A 21,882-nucleotide genomic window follows, 5' to 3' on the forward strand; every position below is an offset into this window, starting at 1 on the left:
CATTTTGTATGTATTGCTTAGGATCTCCCTATGGCTACTCATTCCCATTCTGGCATGTCAGTCCATGGCCTGTACAACTGCTACAATGAGGCTAAGGCCACTCTCAGGTTGGAGGAGCAATACTTTATATTCTGTCTGGGTAATCTTCAACCAGAAGGCACAAACTTTAATTTCCCTGCCCCTCCTCTCTTTTTCCATTCCCCATTTTGGCTCCCCTCTTCTCATCTGCTCATCACCTCGTTTCCTTAATACCACACTGTCCTCTCCTACTGGATTCCCAGCTCTCACCTCCTAGCTTCCCACATCATTCCCTCTCCCTCCTACCCACCCACCTTGCCTCCTCCTCATCTGGTCTCACCTATCAGTTTAACTTACTCTCCCTCCCCCCCCCCCCCTTCTGCCCACTTCCTCTCCAGTTCTGACGAAGGGTCCCAACCTGAAATCTCAACTGTTTATTCCCCACCATAGACTCTGCCTGAATTCCTCCAGCCTTTTGTGTGTGTTGCTCAAGATTTACAAGCATCTGCAGAATCTGTTGTCTCTCCTTACCCACCAATCAGAAGGGTCATTCCATCTCCCCGATTGGATGGTACACTCACACTCCTCTTCCAATTGGATGATACACTCATACTGCCTTTCCAGGATTGGACATTTCATTCCCTCCTGTCCTCAAACACAAATTAGGCAGTGAACTCACTCACCTCATGCTCAGCAACCGGACAGAACCCTCACACCGCCACTCACCGATTGGATGGAACACTCATAGTGCTGCTCGATTGGACAGAACACTCACACTGCCACTTTCTGATTGGACAGGACACTGTCCCCTCACTTGCTGATTGGATAGTGCCCCTTTCAACAAGAACCCAAGCCCAATTTTGAAAACACACCACTCCATGTCAAAACAAAGCACGCAAGTCTGTATTTTCTTCTTACAAATGTATCAAACTTACGGTAACTAGCCTCCCCTACATACACCGTGAGTTCCTTCTTCCAGCACCCAAACCTGCCCCCGAGGACAGACACCCCCCACTCCTCTGCCCCAGACGTGGCTCTCTGGCATCCAGCTGGGGAAGGAAGAAGGCAGGTTACCTCATGAGGAGAGGTCAGACAGGCTAGGCTTGTAGCCATCCAGAGGGAAAAGGGGACTGGATTGAAATGTATCCCATCCTGGGACTGGCATGATGACAGGATGTGCTTTCCTTCCTGTGCGAGAATTTGAAACCGGTAGGAGGAGGGGGAGGGTCACTGTCCAAAGACAAGGGGATCGCTCTTTAAATGATGGAGAACAGAGGGTGATATTTTATTTTGGGTTGGATGGATCTTGGGAATTCCTATCCTCAAGGGAAGGTGGGAATGGAATGTGGGGATGTCTGTACGGTCGAGGGAAGACGGATTCTCAGTGAGGGTCGGAGGGGGTGCAATTGGATAGGAACATGGGGTCCAGGTTTCTGTCAGGTGGACTGTGACCTTGTAAGAATTGGGTTCAGCCTGAGTAAGGGCTGAGTGGTCTCCTGATTTCAAATCGCATTTCCATAGGATGCTCTAAGTTGTTGAACAATCAGCTGAATCAGTTTTGGGAATAACCGCTGGAATGTGGTTTCCTACGTTTCCGGATTTGCCTCCTCAGCTAATTCATCAGCATACAGGCCTGAACTCCCGGCTCAAGGGCCAGACCCACCATAGCAGGGTGGTTCAGAGTACTGCGGGTCAGTTTCCTGAGGAGGGAGCAGGTTCCCTTACCGGGAAGGGTTGGGCAGGTTAAACCTGACATTGTTGAGATTTAGGGGAACAAGAGCCAGTCTTATTGAAAGGTGCAAGGTCCTGGGGAGAGGGCTTAATGGGAGAAATGCTAAGAGATCGTTTCTCTAGTTGGGGAAGATTCCAGAACTGGGTGGGGGGGCAGAGTCTCTGCTATATTGTGTAGAGATCTGGTCTCCCAACCTAAGGAGGGGGATATTGTGATAAAGGGAGTACAGGAGAGCGGTCCTGCTCCCAGGTATAGCGTCCTGGTGAGACCACCCCTGCAATATCGTGCACAGGTCTGGGCACCCATCCTTAGGGAATGGAGATGTGTGACAGAGGGAACACAGAGAAGGTTTACCAGCTCAGTCCCTGGGATGGGGACGGGGGATTGCAGACCAGGCCTGTCCTCCCTGGGGTTTGGGGCAATGAGAGGATAACTCACGGGCTTCCTCCTTACTGGGTGTCCCAGACCAGAGGGGAGGTACGAGGTCACTCAGAACAGGGGCTTGCCGGTCAGAACAGATGGGGAGAGATTCTTTCCTGCCTCCCCAGGGAGGTGAATCTTTGGAGATCTCTCCCGCAGAGGGAGATGTGGGTCGATGAGTTTTGGATATGAAGGAAAGGCAGCGAGATTGGTAGAATGTCAATGCCAGTCTGACAGAACAAGGGGTGGGTGGTTTGAGTCCCAGCATCTGCCTCTGATGGAGAGGTCAGCAGCCCCTGGTGAGGAGGTCTTCGTAGGTACCAGTTACCCAGCTGTTCACCACAGGGAGACGTAGTCGAACTGCACCTTGAGCAGGTACCTCATGCGCACCTGGGCAGGCTGGTAGACCACGTATTCGTTGTAGTTTAGGGTGTAACCATGGGGGTTCTTCACTCCTGTCTCCTTCCCAGGGCCCATGGGGACCATCACACCATCTCTGTAGAGCAGGGGACGGAGGGCAGGTGATGGAATCGTGAGGAGTGGGAGCGGAGCAGGAGGAGGTGGGGTGGGGTGGAGGGGGAATGGGATGGAGGATGGGGAGGGAAGAACAAGAGAACATCAAAATCGTAAGAAAGGAACCAGGGCTTGAACAATCTCCCCTGACCTTGGACCCTGTCCACGCACCCATTCCCAGGGAAACAGTCTCGTCACTCCATCTTACCCTTGCAACTTAACCTCCCCTGGCCGATATACTGGGTGGCAATTCCCAGCGGCCGATTAACCCACGTCTCTGGGACGCGGGAGGGAACTGGAGCCCTTGGGGAAATCCACACAGTCACAGGGAGAACATGGAAACTCCTCTCACACACACACACACACAAGCACGCAAAGTGGTGGAGCCTTCAATACTCTGCCAGCTGTCAGACAGTCACCGAGCTGAGAGCTTCCCTGGGGAAGTGCAGACTGCAGCTCTGCGGAGTCTGGCGAGGTGGTTGTTCTCTGTGGCAGTAACTCACAGCGTGCGCAGTGCTGGAATCGCTGGACGAGCACCTGAAACACCCCGAGCCCTTCACTTATTTAAGGCTCTGCTTCACCCGCCACCTCCTCTGGGGGCAATTAAGTGCGAGCCAAGATGAGATACAAAACTCAAGCTGCACGTACGTGAATTTGGGTCTCACCACCCTGCGAAGCCATTCCTCCCATTGTGCACTTATTAGTTCATATTCACTCACGGTCAGGGGAGGTTGTTCAGACGTTCAAAGTCATGGAGTTACACAGCACAAAACCGGGCCATCGGTCCAACTCACCCACATTACCTGAACAAGTCCCACTTGCCTGTATTTAGCTCACATCGCTCTAAACCTTTCCTAACCATGTACCTGACCAAATGTCTTTTAAATGTTGTAACTGCACCCCACCTCTGGCCGTATGTTCCACATTCCCATCTCCTTCTTTGAAAGACTGCCCCTTTCGATCTTTCCCCTCTCATCTTTTACCCATGCCCTCTGCTCTCTAGATGGGGGAGAAGGCCGTCACCATCTATCTTATCCCTCATGATGTTATAAACGTCTGTAGGGTCAGGATTCACTTCAGCCAGTCCTGCCTCTCCTTACAACCCACACCCTGCAGCCCCAGCAACACCCTCGTGAATCTTCATCTGCTCTAGCTCTAGACTCACCTACCCTGGGGAAAAGACATCTCCGGCACGGTAGAGAGGCACCGCACGGCCTCCCCTGCCCTATCTTAGGGAGGAAGTGTCACAGCAGGACACTGCAAATCCCCTCAGGCTTTGTGTGAGCGATACTCTGGGGAAGGGGGTGAGAGGCAGGGAGAGAGACGGGAGCACTGAGGTACTTACAGGCTCACGCTATTGACCTCCTTGGGGGCCACGCGTCCTAAGCCCATCGTGCTGTGCTTCCCCGCGGGCAGATGGTCAGCGCCAGCATCAGCGGCCAGCAACTTGTTACAGTTCCCGAGGGCGACCTAACCATGCAGCGGGCGACAAAGCAGTGGGGATTAGACCGAAGATCAGTTTTACACATCACGTGTCCATCGAAACCCAGTGAAATACGTCGTTTTGTGGGGGGCAGGCTGCAAGCGTTGCCCTGCTTCCGGCGCCAATGCAGCACGTGCACAATTTACTAACCCTAACCCATACGTGGGAGGAAACCGCAGCGCTCGCAGGAAACCCACGGGGTCACGGGAACAACGTACCCACTCCTTACAGACAGTGGCAGAAAATTGACGTCGTTTGGTAATCGCTGGCACTGTAAAGCACTGCACCAACTTTAATGCTGCTGCTCTGCTTAACCCCACCCCCCCCAGGAGTTTCAGTCAGAATTGTACAGGCACCCGGATGTGGGAGTGACTAGCCGGGATTCAATCCTAGGGTTCAGAGGGTTTATATAAAGAACAACTGATCACCAGGAGCGAGTAACAGACTGGGATCTAATCCAGGAGTTCAGGTGGTTTATATGTAGAACAACAGATCCCCAGGAGTGAGTTACTGGGATCTAATCCTGGAGTTAAGGGTGCCTATAAACCCACAGAATAATAGATCACTTAATTCAGGTGGTTATATACAGAATAACAGACCACTGGCTGGGGTCTAATGCAGAGGTTTGGTGGGTTTACGATAGATCCCTGAGTGAGGTACAGGCTGGGATCTGATCCAGGGGTTCAGGAGTTTATATATAGGAAAACAGATACCCAAGAGTGAGTTACGGGTTGGGATTCAGGGTGTTTATACGTGCATAAAATTACAGACCCCTGGGAATGAGTTACAGACTGGAATTTAATCCAGGGGTTTGGGTAGGTAAAGTATATATAGAATAACAGATTCTCAGGAATGAGGTACTGGCTGAGGTTTAATCCAGGGACAAAAAGATATTTGTTCTTGGTTCAGGAGGTTCATTCTCATTCCGGAGATTCCTGATATCCTTACCTCGCTCAGCAGTAATAATCCCAGGTTATGTTCTCGACTGGCAAAGCAGTAATTGGCACTCTTTGAGGACATGTCAGCGAAGTATATCCCCTTGCCGAACTGCAGGGAAAGGGGTTGGGTTGGAGGAGGAGAATGAGAGAGAGAGACACACACACACACATGAATGGAAGCTTGAAAACTGCAGGACTAAAGGAGATTGAGCAGATTACAATAATACCTGGAACTGAGGATGGTTCTAACATGAGACAGACACGGATAAATTGCTAAGTGCAGAAATTATGTTTGAGAGCTTTGCTGTCCTCTGCTTCACTCGCTATCTCTACAGCTATTGGCTACACCTATTTACATTCAAGGACACAGAAATACTGATTTCCACATCCTTGTGTCTGACACCGTCCCTGACAATATGTGACGGAATGGTGTGGAAGGAACCTGTTTAGGTAATATGTGATGGAGGGAGCCTCACCCTGTGTCTGACCCTGTCCCTGGGAGTGTGTGACGGGACAGTGTGGAGGGAGCCTCACCCTGTGTCTGACCCTGTCCCTGGGAGTGTGTGACGGGACGGTGTGGAGGGAGCCTCACCCTGTGTCTGACCCTGTCCCTGGGAGTGTGTGACGGGACGGTGTGGAGAGACCCTCACCCTGTGTCTGACCCTGTCCCTGGGAGTGTGTGACGGGACGGTGTGGAGAGACCCTCACCCTGTGCCTGACCCTGTCCCTGGGAGTGTGTGACGGGACGGTGTGGAGAGACCCTCACTCTGTGTCTGACCCTGTCTCTGGGAGTGTGTGATGGGACGGTGTGGAGGGAGCCTCACCCTGTCTCTGACCCTGTCCCCGGGAGTGTGTGACGGGACGGTGTGGAGGGAGCCTCACCCTGTCTCTGACCCTGTCCCCGGGAGTGTGTGACGGGACGGTGTGGAGGGAGCCTCACCCTGTGTCTGACCCTGTCCCCGGGAGTGTGTGACGGGACGGTGTGGAGGGAGCCTCACCCTGTGTCTGACCCTGTCCCCGGGAGTGTGTGACGGGACGGTGTGGAGGGAGCCTCACCCTGTGTTTGACCCTGTCCCCGGGAGTGTGTGATGGGACGGTGTGGAGGGAGCCTCACCCTGTCCCTGGGAGTGTGTGACGGGACGGTGTGGAGGGAGCCTCACCCTGTGTCTGACCCTGTCCCTGGGAGTGTGTGATGGGACGGTGTGGAGGGAGCCTCACCCTGTGTCTGACCCTGTCCCTGGGAGTGTGTGACAGGACGGTGTGGAGGGAGCCTCACCCTGTGTCTGACCCTGTCCCTGGGAGTGTGTGACAGGACGGTGTGGAGGGAGCCTCACCCTGTGTCTGACCCTGTCCCTGGGAGTGTGTGACAGGACGGTGTGGAGGGAGCCTCACCGTGTCTGACCCTGTCCCTGGGAGTGTGTGACGGGACGGTGTGGAGGGAGCCTCACCCTGTGTCTGACCCTGTCCCTGGGAGTGTGTGACGGGACGGTGTGGAGGGAGCCTCACCCTGTGTCTGACCCTGTCCCTGGGAGTGTGTGACGGGACGGTGTGGAGGGAGCCTCACCCCGTGTCTGACCCTGTCCCTGGAGAGTGGAAGGAGCCTCAGCAGGTGCTCATTTTTTCCCATCGCTGGGTGATCAGACCTGCACAGAGTACTGCAGGCGGGGTCTCACCACTCTGAGTAATTCCTGCTCTCAGGGGCTCTCTGGGGTGCCTTCAGAAGGGCAAACTCATGGCAGGCAGCTCGATGAATAAACTCCCATTTCAGCCTGCTGCAGCTGAGAATCACAACTGCATCCAAGGTCTGTACAGTTAATAAAGATGATTTAATGTGATTGAACAATCTATCGCTGCTTAAAACCGACAGCAATAATGCTGAATGCCACCGTAATCGCCTCATCAGAAACTTGGCTGTCACTTGAGATACACGTGCGCTTAAAAAGCGAGGTTTTCTACTAACGACCATCTTGCTGGCAAACGTACAGACTCCAGTAAGTAAAACTGCCAATCTCAGAGCTGCGATGCCGTTTCAGAAGGACATTACAACAGCGTGCATCCTCTGCTTCACAGAATCCTGGTTAACGGTTTCCGACTGGACGCAGTGATCTAGATCGACTGTTCACCATACATTGTCAAGAGTGGACTGTCGAGTCTCAAAACCAGAGGTGGTTGTGTGTGCCTCATGATCAACTCCTCGTGGTGCGCTAATGTGTCTGTGACGTCGCAGTTTTGCTCACCGGACCTGGAACATCGCAATTAAGTGCCATCCATTTTACTTGCCGCAGGAAAATCTTATTAGTAGCGGTGTATGTTTCACCTCAAGCCATTACACTGGACCAGACAGATTTTGCTTCCTGAATACCTTTAGGTGTTTCTTATGAATTTTGGGCTACCGATCATGAAAAATCACCATGAAGTTTCCCTATCACGTGCCATTTTTAAAAATAAACATGTTTCTTATTTCAATTCATAATTCAAGTCAATTAAAATGTTGCCTACAATGTAAGCTGGAAAGTTTCCTATCTTGTCCAGGAATGCTTGGGCATGCTTAGGCGGTGCGGCTGCTGCATGGCAGGACAGGTTTTAATAAAAATTGTTGGGGAATAATTAATAGAGGGAAAACTCTGATTTCAAACCTCCGCTGCCTTGCGGCCATACCCACTCATGGGAAAGGCTTCGGGAGTAAACCCTGAGGACAAATCCGAAGCAGGGGTCCCTAAGGCAGTCCGACGTTGTCTTCCGCCTCCTCTGACAACTCCTGCGATGACACTGGTTCCGAGCTGTATCGGCCCTTGCCCTTCCCTTGGACAACATTGGTGGCGTGGAGAGGGGAGACGCTGCATGGGCAACTGCCGGTCTTCCATACAACCTTGCCCAGGCCTGCACCCTGGAGAGGCATTTCCAGGCACAGATCCATGGTCTCGCAAGACTAACGGATGCCATATATACATACATTGGGTTCAGGACTGTAAGGATGGAATTTGCTATCACCAGGCACAAAAATTTCTATGAAGGATTTTGATATTTGAGACAGATGCTTCCCAGAATAACTGATGCCAAGATTAAGGAAAGCATTTTTGTTGGTCCACAAATCAAACAGGTCATCAATGACAGGCAATTTGAAGAATTTCTAGAGGGACCAGAGAAAATCACATGGAAGGCATTCAAGGAAATTGTTGAAATTTTTCTCGGCATCTACAGAGCACCAAACTACATGAAACTGGTTGAAAGCATGCTTCAAGCATACAAAACCATGAAATGCAACACGTCACTAAAGATTAATTTTCTGCATTCCCATTTGGACTTATTCCCTGCAAATCCTGGTGCTGCTAGTGACGAGCATGGTGAAAGGTTTCACCAGGACATTGCGGTCATGGAGAAAGGATACCAGGGCAATGCTGGTGAATTATTGTTGGACACTTAAGCGAGAAGCCTCAGGCACTGAGTACAAATGAAAATCGTTATCAAAATATTTTTAACTTAGTTGAACTATTGCAAAGCATCAGCATCATTATGCAATTAAACACATTATACTCAATAAGAGTTAATTTGTTGTTTCCCCAAATTCCTACGTGATACAAGAACTCTGAAATTATACGTGTCCATCTTCAAGCAGTCTATCATAAAGGAAAAAAATTCTGAGGAAGCAACACTTGAAAAAATTTGTAGTTCCATGTTATCAAACAGGCTCTTGATGATCCGAACGATGAGATCAGCATGCCCGAGAAAGCTCCCCCTGACACCTTCACTATCATTTTGGGTGATTTTAACCAGGACAGCTTGAAAAACCCACTAACTATCATTAACAAATCACTTGTCGTACCAGAGGGAACAACACACTGGACCACTGTTACACTAAGATCAACAGTGCTTACTGTGCTATTCAATGCCCTCACTTCGGAAAGTCCTATCACCTGGCTGTACTTCTACTCCCCGAGTAGGCAGAGACTGCACCAGTAGTGAGGACCAGGAATGTATGAATAAGGAAGTACAGGACTGGTTTGAATTGATGGACTGGACTGTATTCAGGGATTCACCTTTGAATCTGGATGAGTATGCTGCAGTTGTTACCAGCTTCATTGAAACCTGTGCGGATGAGTGTGTGCCTACGAAAACTTGCTATTCTGAAACTAAAAGCTGTGGATGAAGCAGTAGGTTTGTTGTCTGCTGAGGGCTAGATCTGCGGCACTTAAGTCTGGTGACCCAGGCCTGTACAAGAAAACCAGGTACGACTTGCAGAAGGCTATTTCAAGGGCGAAACAATTCTGAGTGATGTTGGAGACGCCACTGGATGCATGTCAACTCTGCCAGGGTTTGCAGGACATTATTTCCCACAAAGCAAAACCAATAGTATGAATGGCAGCAATGCTCACCACCAAATGAGCTCAATGCCTTTCATTCCCACTTTGAAAGAAAGAATATAACTACAGCTGTGAAGATTCCTGCTGCATTCGGTGACCCTGTGATCTCTGTCTCAGAGGCCGATATCAGTCCGTCTTTCAGGAGGATGAATATGCAAGATGGTAACACCTGGTAAGGCTCTGAAAGCTTCTGCCAAACAACTGGCGGGTTTTTTTCAAGGACATTTTCAACCCCTCATTACTACGGTCAGGAGTTCCCACCTGCTTCAACAATTATACCAGTGGCCAAGAAGAGTAGTGTGAGCTGCCTTAATGACTATCGTCCAGTAGCATTCACATCTACGCTGATGAGAGACTTTAAGAGGTTGGTCAAAGCCAAAATCAACTGCCTCAGCATGGACCTGGACCCAGTGCTATTTGCCTATGGCCACAATAGGTCTACGGCAATCTCAATGGTTTTTCACATGGCCTTAGCCAGGATGCCATTCGTTGACTATAGCTTAGTGTTTAACACCATCATCCCTACAGTCCTGATTGATAAGCTACAGAACCTGGGCCTCTACAATTGGATCCTTGACTTCCTAACCGGAAGACCACAATCTGTGTGAATTGGTGGTAAAACCTTCTCCACGCTGACGATCAGCACTGGCACACCTCAGGCACGTGTGCTTAGGCCACTGCTCTACTCTCCCTGTACCCAAGTGGGCAGGGATAGCTCAAGCAGCATCTATGAACTTGTCGATGATACAACCATTATTAGCAGAATCTCAGATGGAGATAAGAGGGTGTACAGGAGCGAGATATACCAGCAAGTTGAGGGGTGTTGCAGCAACAACCCTGCACTCAACGTCAGTTAATACCAAAGAGCTAATTGTGGATTTCAGGAAGGGTAAGGCGAGGGAACACGAACCAATCCTCATTAGAGGGATCAGAAGTGCAGAGAGTGTGCAATTTCAAGTTCCTGGGTGTCAAGATCTTTGAGGGTCTAACCTGGTCCCAACACACTTCTACAGATGTACTGCGGAGATCATTCTGACAGGCTGAATCATTGTCCGGCATGGGGGGGGGGGGGGGGGGGGAAGGTGCTACTGCACAGTATCAAAAGAAGCTAGGGAAATTTGCTAACTTCGTCAGCTCCATCAAGGGTACTAGCCTCCATCGCTTGCAAGACACCTGCATGAAATGGTGCCTCAGAAAGACGGTGTCCATCATTAAAGACCCCATTACTCAAGACATGCCCTCTTCGCATTGTTACCGTCAGGATGGAGGTACAGATTCCTGAAGGCACACACTCAGCGATTCCCCACAGCCATCTGATTCCTAGATGGACATTGAACCAATGAACACTACCGCCCATTTCTTTTACTATTTGTTTTTTTGCACTATTTTTAATTTAACTATTTAAAGTGCATATATATGTTTACCATAATTAATTTACCTACTATTTTTCTATATTACCATATATTATCACATTGACTGCTACTAATTTAACAAATTTCATGAGATATGCTGGCGATACTAAACCTGATTCTGACGCTGAGGTGGAGGAGAAACGATGAGGGGCGGGTTGCCAGCAAGGGGAGCCTCCAGTAAAACAGAAATCTTGTTCTTTCCTGCCCTCAACTTACCATGTATCCTGTGACAGGAGCCTCAGGTGGGGCGATGCGTAATCCCTGGTTTAAGATGCTGACCCAGTTGGACAACCGAGACCCATGCCAAAGCAACCGCCTAGGAGAAGTGGAGAGAGAAATGTGTGAGGGTCATGTGCCAGTGCACAAACATCCCCCGAGGGAGAGGGACTGAGGGACACTGGTCAGTGTACAGATATCCCACTGAGGGACTGAGGGACACCGGTCAGTGTACAGATATCCCCCTGAGGGAGAGGGACTGAGGGACTTCCAGTCAGTGTACAGATATTCACCCCGAGGGAGAGGGACTGAGGGACACTGGTCATTGTACAGATATCCTCCTGAGGGAGAGGGACTGAGGGACACCAGTCATTGTACAGATATCCCCCTGAGGGAGATGAATTGAGAGATTCCATCCTACCTGTTGCTGAGGTCAGAGCGGAAAACCGCTTGCTCACTCTCCCTCGCCACCTCGAAGACCTCAAGAAGCTTCATTTTGTACTCGTTGTGGGTGGGGGCGTGCGTTGACTGGAGGTACTTCTCGATCACCTGGTGGAGGATTATGGGGTGCTATAAGTTTGAACTCAAGGTCTACCATCATGAGCAAAAATACGATGAGGAGCACGTACAGGAAAAATAACTTGCTTGCATCAGCATCACTGGCCTGTCGGTACACACGACGCGCAGGATATTAAGATATCGGAGCAGGATTAGACCATTCAGCCCACAAACTACTCGGCCATTAAATCATGGGTGATTTATTTCCCCTGTGATCCCCATTCTCCTGTCTTCCTATGACCTTTGATGCCCTTACTAATCAAGAACCTATCTTCCTCTGCTTATATTTATGCAATGACTTGGCCTCCACAGCCATCAGTGCCAATGAATTCCACAGATTCAACACTCTCGGGCTAAAGAAGTTCCTCCTGATCAGTTCTAAAGTGACATCCTTCTATTCTGTGCCCTTTGGTCCCAAATTCTCCCACTACTGGAAATATCCTTTCCTCATCCACTCTACCTAAGCCTTTCACTATTTGGTAGCTTTCAATGAGATCCCACCCTCAGACTTTTAAACTAAAGTGAATACACTAAGAGCCATCAAACGATGCTCATATTCAGCACTCTTCATGGTCAGCATCATTCTCGTGAACCTCCTCTGGACCCTCTCCAATGGCAGCATATCCTTTCTCAGACTGGGCCCAAATCTGCTCACAATACTCGGTCTGACCAATGCCTTATAAAGCCTCAGCCTTACATCATTGCTTTTATATTCTGGTCCGCTCACAATGAATGCTAACATTGCACTTGCCTTGCTTACCACCAACTCAGCCTGGAAGTTAACCTTTACGGAATCCCGCTCAGTGACTCGCAGGTACCCTTGCACTGCCGATTTCTGCACTCACTCCATTTTTAGAAAATAATCTACACCTTTCTTCCTAACTTTGCTTGAATTAGAACACACAGTGGTAAAAGAAAACAGGGCAAAAAAAACAATCAGAGACAAGTGCATGTCTCTGTGGTTTCCCATTGCAGAGGTAGGGTTAGCACTGTGCTGGTCGTTTCAAGAACCTGCCCCCACCCCTCCCTCACACTTGCAAATCCACACACTAAGATCTCAACCTCGACCTTACCCACCACTTCTCTCGCCGCTATTCAGGATTGGTAATGCTGGACAGACACTACCACACACAGCGCGCCCCACTTCCCAAAATGAGGCCCCACTTCCTTTTCTGTTACCACCTTGGATTGCCCACTGGTTCCAGAGAAGGGAGGGAGTCTCACCCTGTGCCGGAGCCTGTTGTTGGGGTGGTGGAGAGAGAAGGGAGGGAGTCTCACCGTGTGTCGGAGCCTGTTGTTGGGGTGGTGGAGAGAGAAGGGAGGGAGTCTCACCGTGTGTCGGAGCCTGTTGTTGGGGTGGTGGAGAGAGAAGGGAGGGAGTCTCACCGTGTGTCGGAGCCTGTTGTTGGGGTGGTGGAGAGAGAAGGGAGGGAGTCTCACCGTGTGTCGGAGCCTGTTGTTGGGGTGGTGGAGAGAGAAGGGAGGGAGTCTCACCCTGTGCCGGAGCCTGTTGTTGGGGTGGTGGAGAGAGAAGGGAGGGAGTCTCACCGTGTGTCGGAGCCTGTTGTTGGGGTGGTGGAGAGAGAAGGGAGGGAGTCTCACCGTGTGTCGGAGCCTGTTGTTGGGGTGGTGGAGAGAGAAGGGAGGGAGTCTCACCGTGTGTCGGAGCCTGTTATTGGGATGGTGGAGAGAGAAGGGAGGGAGTCTCACCGTGTGCCGGAGCCTGTTGTTGGGGTGGTGGAGAGAGAAGGGAGGGAGTCTCACCGTGTGTCGGAGCCTGTTGTTGGGGTGGTGGAGAGAGAAGGGAGGATTGTTGCTGGGGTGGAGAGAGAAGGGAGGATTGTTGCTGGGGTGGGAGGGACTGACCTGGAACTGGTGTGAGCTGTGTTCCAGGGGCTGGAGGCTGCATTGCAGAGCGTGGTAGTGATGGTCCAGAGGGTTTTCTGTGCTGTTCTGCTCCTCCTTCACCACGCCAATGGCCACCTCGATGTCGCTGAGAGCCTGCAGTGGAGAGAGGGGACGTCACAGGACTACCCGTGGGCAGTAATCGAAGGGGAGGCACAGAGAGAGAGAGGTCGGGTAGGAGAGACGAACGGGTGGGGTAGCAGAGAGCAAAAGAAGATTGCAGATAAGAGAGGAGAGGAAGGTGAAATAGAAAAGATGTAGTGGAGAGAGAGAGAAAGGACAGGCAGGTGTGGGGGAGAGAGAGGGCAGGAGGGAGAGAAGTTGAGGGGGGAGGGATGAGAAAAAGAAACTGAGGGGAGGTGTTAGAGGGAGGGTGGGGAGATAGAGTGGAAAGAGGGATAGGGAGGGGTTAGGAACTAGAAAGAGGTTGAAGATGAAGGTTTTACCTCCAGGAGGCTGATTTTTTCCTGAAGTTCTTTCCGGGTGCGAATCAGTGGTGGGGTCTTCAGCCTGTGGTTGGGTTTGGTGGGTGGTGAGTGTGACAAACACGTAACAATTATTGTATGCATGTAACTATTGGTAGTTAATAGCCATAATCACATGTACATTTTGGTAGTTATCACCAACAATCAGCGTACAGGCCTAAGTACCCATGGTTAACAACACCATACAGGCGTAACCGTGGTTATAGCCAGACACCTCTCCAGTCCGAGTCTTCAGCTGGTGGATTTGTACAAGGGGCTGATTAGAGAGCCAGCAATCTGCCTGCTCTTACCCAAAGTCGTGGGGGATGCGAGTGTAGAATTCGTTGCAGGCCTCCAGCAGGGCTTTCCCAGTCACATTCCGGTTCAGACAGTCCTCGATCTTTCGCAGGGAACAGTAGCCAGCCTTGATCTGCTCAGTGGTCAGCTTTCCTGGTGGGTAGGAGAGAGATAGAGAGGCCGAGAGAGGGAGAGGCAGATGGAGAGAGAGGGACTCAGACCAGAATTGTGCACATTGCTCATGAATAGGAAGATAGAGTCAGTTCGGATTGTGTTTGGTGAGAGTAAATGGGAAAGCGCGGTGTCTATTACGATTGTTCTCAGTGGGAGTGAATGGGAACATGTGGGGTCTGTTTGGACTGTGTGCGGTGGGAGTGAATGGGAACATGAGGGGTCTGTTCGAATTGTGTGCGGTGGGAGTGAATGGGAACGTGTGGGGTCTGTTCGGACTGTGTGCGGTGGGAGTGAATGGGAACGTGTGGGGTCTGTTCGGACTGTGTGCGGTGGGAGTGAATGGGAACGTGTGGGGTCTGTTCGGATTGTGTGCGGTGGGAGTGAATGGGAATGTGTGGGTTCTGTTCGGATTGTGTGCGGTGGGAGTGAATGGGAACATGAGGGGTCTGTTCGAATTGTGTGCGGTGGGAGTGAATGGGAACGTGTGGGGTCAGTTCGGATTGTGTGCGGTGGGAGTGAATGGGAACGTGTGGGATCTGTTCGGATTGTGTGCGGTGGGAGTGAATGGGAACGTGTGGGGTCTGTTCGGACTGTGTGCGGTGGGAGTGAATGGGAACGTGTGGGATCTGTTTGGATTGTGTGCGGTGGGAGTGAATGGGAAAGTGTGGGTTCTGTTCGGACTGTGTGCGGTGGGAGTGAATGGGAACATGAGGGGTCTGTTCGAATTGTGTGCGGTGGGAGTGAATGGGAACATGAGGGGTCTGTTCGGATTGTGTGCGGTGGGAGTGAATGGGAACATGAGGGGTCTGTTCGAATTGTGTGCGGTGGGAGTGAATGGGAACGTGTGGGGTCTGTTCGGATTGTGTGCGGTGGGAGTGAATGGGAAAGTGTGGGTTCTGTTCGGACTGTGTGCGGTGGGAGTGAATGGGAACTTGTGGGTTCTGTTCGGACTGTGTGCGGTGGGAGTGAATGGGAACGTGTGGGATCTGTTCGGATTGTGTGCGGTGGGAGTGAATGGGAACGTGTGGGGTCTGTTCGGATTGTGTGCGGTGGGAGTGAATGGGAACGTGTGGGGTCTGTTCGGATTGTGTGCGGTGGGAGTGAATGGGAACGTGTGGGATCTGTTCGGATTGTGTGCGGTGGGAGTGAATGGGAACGTGTGGGGTCTGTTCGGATTGTGTGCGGTGGGAGTGAATGGGAACGTGTGGGATCTGTTCGGATTGTGTGCGGTGGGAGTGAATGGGAACGTGTGGGGTCTGTTCGGATTGTGTGCGGTGGGAGTGAATGGGAACGTGTGGGGTCTGTTCGGATTGTGTGCGGTGGGAGTGAATGGGAACGTGTGGGATCTGTTCGGATTGTGTGCGGTGGGAGTGAATGGGAACGTGTGGGGTCTGTTGGGACTGTGTGCGGTGGGAGTGAATGGGAACGTGTGGGGTCTGTTCGGATTGTGTGCGGTGGGAGTGAATGGGAACGTGTGGGGTCTGTTCGGATTGTGTGCGGTGGGAGTGAATGGGAACGTGTGGGTTCTGTTCGGATTGTGTGCGGTGGGAGTGAATGGGAACGTGTGGGGTCTGTTCGGAATGTGTGCGGTGGGAGTGAATGGGAACGTGTGGGGTCTGTTCGGATTGTGTGCGGTGGGAGTGAATGGGAACATGAGGGGTCTGTTCGGATTGTGTGCGGTGGGAGTGAATGGGAACGTGTGGGGTCTGTTCGGATTGTGTGCGGTGGGAGTGAATGGGAACGTGTGGGTTCTGTTCGGATTGTGTGTGGTGGGAGTGAATGGGAACGTGTGGGTTCTGTTCGGATTGTGTGCGGTGGGAGTGAATGGGAATGTGTGGGTTCTGTTCGGATTGTGTGCGGTGCGAGTGAATGGGAACGTGTGGGGTCTGTTCGGATTGTGTTTGGTGGAAGTGAATGGGAATGTGAGGAGTCTGTTCGGATTGTGTGCGGTGGGAGTGAATGGGAACGTGAGGAGTCTGTTCGGATTGTGTGCGGTGGGAGTGAATGGGAAAGTGTGGGGTCTGTTCGGACTGTGTGCGGTGGGAGTGAATGGGAACGTGTGGGATCTGTTCGGACTGTGTGCAGTGGGAGTGAATGGGAACTTGTGGGTTCTGTTCGGATTGTGTGCGATGGGAGTGAATGGGAATGGGTGGGGTCTGTTCAGATTGTGTGCAGTGTGAGTGAATGGGAACGTGTGGGGTCAGTTCGGATTGTGTGAGGTGTGAGTGAATGGGAACGTGTGGGGTCTGTTCGGATTGTGTGCGGTGGGAGTGAATGGGAATGGGAGGGGTCTGTTCGGATTGTGTGCGGTGGAAGTGAATGGGAACGTGTGGGTTCTGTTCGGATTGTGTGCGGTGGGAGTGAATGGGAACATGAGGGGTCTGTTCGGATTGTGTGCGGTGGGAGTGAATGGGAACGTGTGGGTTCTGTTCGGATTGTGTGCGGTGGGAGTGAATGGGAACGTGTGGGGTCTGTTCGGATTGTGTGCGGTGGGAGTGAATGGGAACGTGTGGGGTCTGTTCGGATTGTGTGCGGTGGGAGTGAATGGGAAAGTGTGGGGTCTGTTCGGACTGTGTGCGGTGGGAGTGAATGGGAACGTGTGGGATCTGTTCGGACTGTGTGCAGTGGGAGTGAATGGGAACTTGTGGGTTCTGTTCGGACTGTGTGCGGTGGGAGTGAATGGGAACGGGAGGGGTCTGTTCGGATTGTGTGCGGTGGGAGTGAATGAGAACGTGAGGGGTCTGTTCGGATTGTGTGCGGTGGGAGTGAATGGGAACGTGAGGAGTCTGTTTGGATTGTGTGCGGTGGGAGTGAATGGGAACGTGTGGGGTCTGTTCGGATTCTGTGCAGTGGGAGTGAATGGGAACGGGCGGGGTCTGTTCGGATTGTGTGCGGTATGAGTGAATGGGAACGTGTGGGGTCAGTTCGGATTGTGTGAGGTGTGAGTGAATGGGAACGTGTGGGGTCTGTTCGGATTGTGTGCAGTGGGAGTGAATGGGAACGTGTGGGGTCTGTTCGGATTGTGTGCAGTGGGAGTGAATGGGAACGTGTGGGGTCTGTTCGGACTGTGTGCGGTGGGAGTGAATGGGAACGGGAGGGGTCTGTACGGATTGTGTGCGGTGGGAGTGAATGGGAACGTGAGGGGTCTGTTCGGATTGTGTGCGGTGGGAGTGAATGGGAACATGTGGGGTCTGTTCGGATTGTGTGCTGTGGGAGTGAATGGAAAGGGGTGGGGTCTGTTCGGATTGTGTGCGGTGGGAGTGAATGGAAAGGGGTGGGGTCTGATATGGTGGGAGTGACTGGGAAGGGGTGGGGTCTGATATGGTGGGAGTGAATGGGAAGAGTTGGGTTCCATTATACTATGAGTGAATGGTGTCTGTTAGGATTGTGTGCGGTGGGAGTGAATGGAAAGAATTGGGTTCCATTATGCTACGAGTGAATGGTGTCTGTTCGGATTGTGTGCGGTGGGAGTGAATGGGAAAGTGTGGGGTCTGTTCGGACTGTGTGCAGTGGGAGTGAATGGGAACGTGTGGGGTCTGTTCGGATTGTGTGCGGTGGGAGTGAATGGGAACGGGAGGGGTCTGTTCGGATTGTGTGCGGTGGGAGTGAATGGGAACATGAGGGGTCTGTTCGGATTGTGTGCGGTGGGAGTGAATGGGAACGTGTGGGTTCTGTTCGGATTGTGTGCGGTGGGAGTGAATGGGAACGTGTGGGTTCTGTTCGGATTGTGTGCGGTGGGAGTGAATGGGAACGTGTGGGATCTGTTCGGATTGTGTGCGGTGGGAGTGAATGGGAACGGGTGGGGTCTGTTCGGATTGTGTGCGGTGTGAGTGAATGGGAACGTGTGGGGTCAGTTCGGATTGTGTGAAGTGTGAGTGAATGGGAACGTGTGGGGTCTGTTCGGATTGTGTGCGGTGGGAGTGAATGGGAACGGGAGGGGTCTGTTCGGATTGTGTGCGGTGGGAGTGAATGGGAACATGAGGGGTCTGTTCGGATTGTGTGCGGTGGGAGTGAATGGGAACGTGTGGGTTCTGTTCGGATTGTGTGCGGTGGGAGTGAATGGGAACGTGTGGGTTCTGTTCGGATTGTGTGCGGTGGGAGTGAATGGGAACGTGTGGGATCTGTTTGGACTGTGTGCGGTGGGAGTGAATGGGAACGTGTGGGTTCTGTTCGGATTGTGTGCGGTGGGAGTGAATGGGAACGGGTGGGGTCTGTTTGGATTGTGTGCGGTGGGAGTGACTGGGAAGGGGTGGGGTCTGATATGGTGGGAGTGAATGGGAAGAGTTGGGTTCCATTATACTATGAGTGAATGGTGTCTGTTAGGATTGTGTGCGGTGGGAGTGAATGGAAAGAATTGGGTTCCATTATGCTACGAGTGAATGGTGTCTGTTCGGATTGTGTGCGGTGGGAGTGAATGGGAAAGTGTGGGGTCTGTTCGGACTGTGTGCAGTGGGAGTGAATGGGAACGTGTGGGTTCTGTTCGGATTGTGTGCAGTGGGAGTGAATGGGAACGGGTGGGGTCTGTTCAGATTGTGTGCGGTGTGAGTGAATGGGAACGTGTTGGGTCAGTTCGGATTGTGTGAAGTGTGAGTGAATGGGAACGTGTGGGGTCTGTTCGGATTGTGTGCGGTGGGAGTGAATGGGAACGTGTGGGATGTGTTTGGACTGTGTGCGGTGGGAGTGAATGGGAACATGAGGGGTCTGTTTGGATTGTGTGCGGTGGGAGTGAATGGGAACGTGTGGGGTCTGTTCGGATTGTGTGCGGTGGGAGTGAATGGGAACGTGAGGGGTCTGTTCGAATTGTGTGCGGTGGGAGTGAATGGGAACGTGTGGGGTCTGTTCGGATTGTGTGTGGTGGGAGTGAATGGGAAAGTGTGGGGTCTGTTCGGACTGTGTGAGGTGTGAGTGAATGGGAACCTGTGGGTTCTGTTCGGATTGTGTGCGGTGGGAGTGAATGGGAACGTGTGGGATCTGTTCGGACTGTGTGCGGTGGGAGTGAATGGGAACGTGATGGGTCTGTTCGGACTGTGTGCGGTGGGAGTGAATGGGAACGTGAGGGGTCAGTTCGGATTGTGTGCGGTGGGAGTGAATGGGAACGCGAGGGGTCTGTTCGGATTGTGTGCGGTGGGAGTGAATGGGAACGTGAGGGGTCTGTTTGGATTGTGTGCGGTGGGAGTGAATGGGAACGTGTGGGATCTGTTCGGATTGTGTGCGGTGGGAGTGAATGGGAACGTGTGGGATCTGTTCGGATTGTGTGCGGTGGGAGTGAATGGGAACGTGTGGGGTCTGTTCGGATTGTGTGCGGTGGGAGTGAATGGGAACGTGTGGGATCTGTTCGGATTGTGTGCGGTGGGAGTGAATGGGAAAGTGTGGGGTCTGTTCGGACTGTGTGCGGTGGGAGTGAATGGGAACGTGTGGGATCTGTTCGGACTGTGTGCAGTGGGAGTGAATGGGAACCTGTGGGTTCTGTTCGGATTGTGTGCGGTGGTAGTGAATGGGAACGTGTGGGGTCTGTTCGGATTGTGTGCAGTGGGAGTGAATGGGAACGGGCGGGGTCTGTTCGGATTGTGTGCGGTATGAGTGAATGGGAACGTGAGGGGTCAGTTCGGATTGTGTGAGGTGTGAGTGAATGGGAACGTGTGGGGTCTGTTCGGACTGTGTGCGGTGGGAGTGAATGGGAACGTGTGGGGTCTGTTCGGATTGTGTGCAGTGGGAGTGAATGGGAACGTGTGGGGTCTGTTCGGACTGTGTGCAGTGGGAGTGAATGGGAACGGGAGGGGTCTGTTCGGATTGTGTGCGGTGGGAGTGAATGGGAACGTGAGGGGTCTGTTCGGATTGTGTGCGGTGGGAGTGAATGGGAACATGTGGGGTCTGTTCGGATTGTGTGCAGTGGGAGTGAATGGGAACGTGTGGGGTCTGTTCGGACTGTTTGCGGTGGGAGTGAATGGGAACGGGAGGGGTCTGTTCGGATTGTGTGCGGTGGGAGTGAATGGGAACGTGAGGGGTCTGTTCGGATTGTGTGCGGTGGGAGTGAATGGGAACATGTGGGGTCTGTTCGGATTGTGTGCGGTGGGAGTGAATGGAAAGGGGTGGGGTCTGTTCGGATTGTGTGCGGTGGGAGTGAATGGGAACATGTGGGGTCTGTTCGGATTGTGTGCGGTGGGAGTGGATGGAAAGGGGTGGGGTCTGATATGGTTGGAGTGAATGGGAAGAGTTGGGTTCCATTATACTATGAGTGAATGGTGTCTACGTTAGGATTGTGTGCGGTGGGAGTGAATGGAAAGAATTGGGTTCCATTATGCTACGAGTGAATGGTGTCTGTTAGGATTGTGTGCGGTGGGAGTGAATGGAAAGAATTGGGTTCCATTATGCTACGAGTGAATGGTGTCTGTTAGGATTGTTAATGGTAGGGTTTAATAACACACGATGAACCCCCTCCCTTACCTAGCGGAGCCTTCTTAGTGTCATACTTCATCTGAAGAACCATCTCCTCCATGGCCTTAATGTCGCAAATCAGCTTCATCAACTCTTGGAGTCGGTGATCTAACTTCGATTCCACCTGTGGCACCCTTGCCCTTGCTCCAGGCTCCTTCCCATCCTGTACATCCTAATAACAGTCAAAGATAGGGTTGCTGTCATCTGGAAGAACCGATGTTCCTACAGGTGCACTGAAAATCTTATTTGAAACAGTATCACAGAAATATAGCATCATTCACAGAAAATACATAAGTTACACATAATTGTTACAAGAAAGAACACAGCTTGAAGAAGAAAATCGGAGTCCACTGTAACAGACGTGGTCAGCGTTGCTGTACTGAGGCAGTGATCACGGTAGAGTGTCGGTTGATTCAACAACTGAGTGGGTGAAGAAAAGTAGCCGTACTGGACCTTGAGGCTTCAGTACCACTTGCCCAATCGGAACTGCGAGATGACAGCATGGTCCGGATGGTGGGGATCTTTGACGACAGAACCTGCCTCCTGTAGATACTACTGATGGGTGGGAAGGAATTTGCCTGTAACTTGACAGAGTCCAGTACTCTCTGCAGGTTCTTATGTTACTGTGCATTGGAACTGTTATATAAGGCCGTAACGCAACCAGTCAGGATACTTACAACAGTACAAGCAACCTGCTAGAGGAGCCAAGCGGATCAAGCAGCATCGGTTGTCGGAAAGGAAATGTCGATGTTTTAGTTCTGATGCAGGGCTGAACTCGAAATACGAACTTTTCCCACCACAGATGCTGCTCAGTCCATCCTCCAGCAGATCGTTCCCTCACCAGCAATCCCGTGTGTCTAGTATCAGCAGAAATCTATGATGGGCCCTTCCTTGTCAATGCATTTCTGTTCCGATAAAACACCCGGGGTTGGGTCAAGTTGGGTCCATGTTCTGAT

General features: G+C 51.8%; 1 protein-coding gene across 3 annotated transcripts in view; it reads right to left on the reverse strand.

Annotated features, from left to right (window-relative positions):
• Positions 1–899: 899 nt before the first annotated feature.
• parp2 (poly (ADP-ribose) polymerase 2) overlaps positions 900–21,882 on the reverse strand; it is a 45,950-nt gene continuing 24,967 nt past the window's right edge. For all 3 annotated transcript variants that reach the window (XM_073028904.1, XM_073028905.1, XM_073028906.1), the window contains exons 11-19: positions 20,936–21,098; positions 14,332–14,470; positions 14,003–14,066; positions 13,518–13,652; positions 11,515–11,642; positions 11,094–11,193; positions 5,115–5,213; positions 4,029–4,153; positions 900–2,666 (exon numbers count right to left, since the gene is read on the reverse strand). In XM_073028904.1, coding sequence (XP_072885005.1) covers positions 2,507–2,666; positions 4,029–4,153; positions 5,115–5,213; positions 11,094–11,193; positions 11,515–11,642; positions 13,518–13,652; positions 14,003–14,066; positions 14,332–14,470; positions 20,936–21,098 — 1,113 coding nt within the window. In that variant the 3' untranslated portion in view covers positions 900–2,506. The remainder of the gene's footprint in view (positions 2,667–4,028; positions 4,154–5,114; positions 5,214–11,093; positions 11,194–11,514; positions 11,643–13,517; positions 13,653–14,002; positions 14,067–14,331; positions 14,471–20,935; positions 21,099–21,882) is intronic.

The sequence above is a fragment of the Hemitrygon akajei genome, chromosome 25, assembly GCF_048418815.1.
Source record: "Hemitrygon akajei chromosome 25, sHemAka1.3, whole genome shotgun sequence".
Lineage (NCBI taxonomy): Eukaryota > Metazoa > Chordata > Chondrichthyes > Myliobatiformes > Dasyatidae > Hemitrygon > Hemitrygon akajei.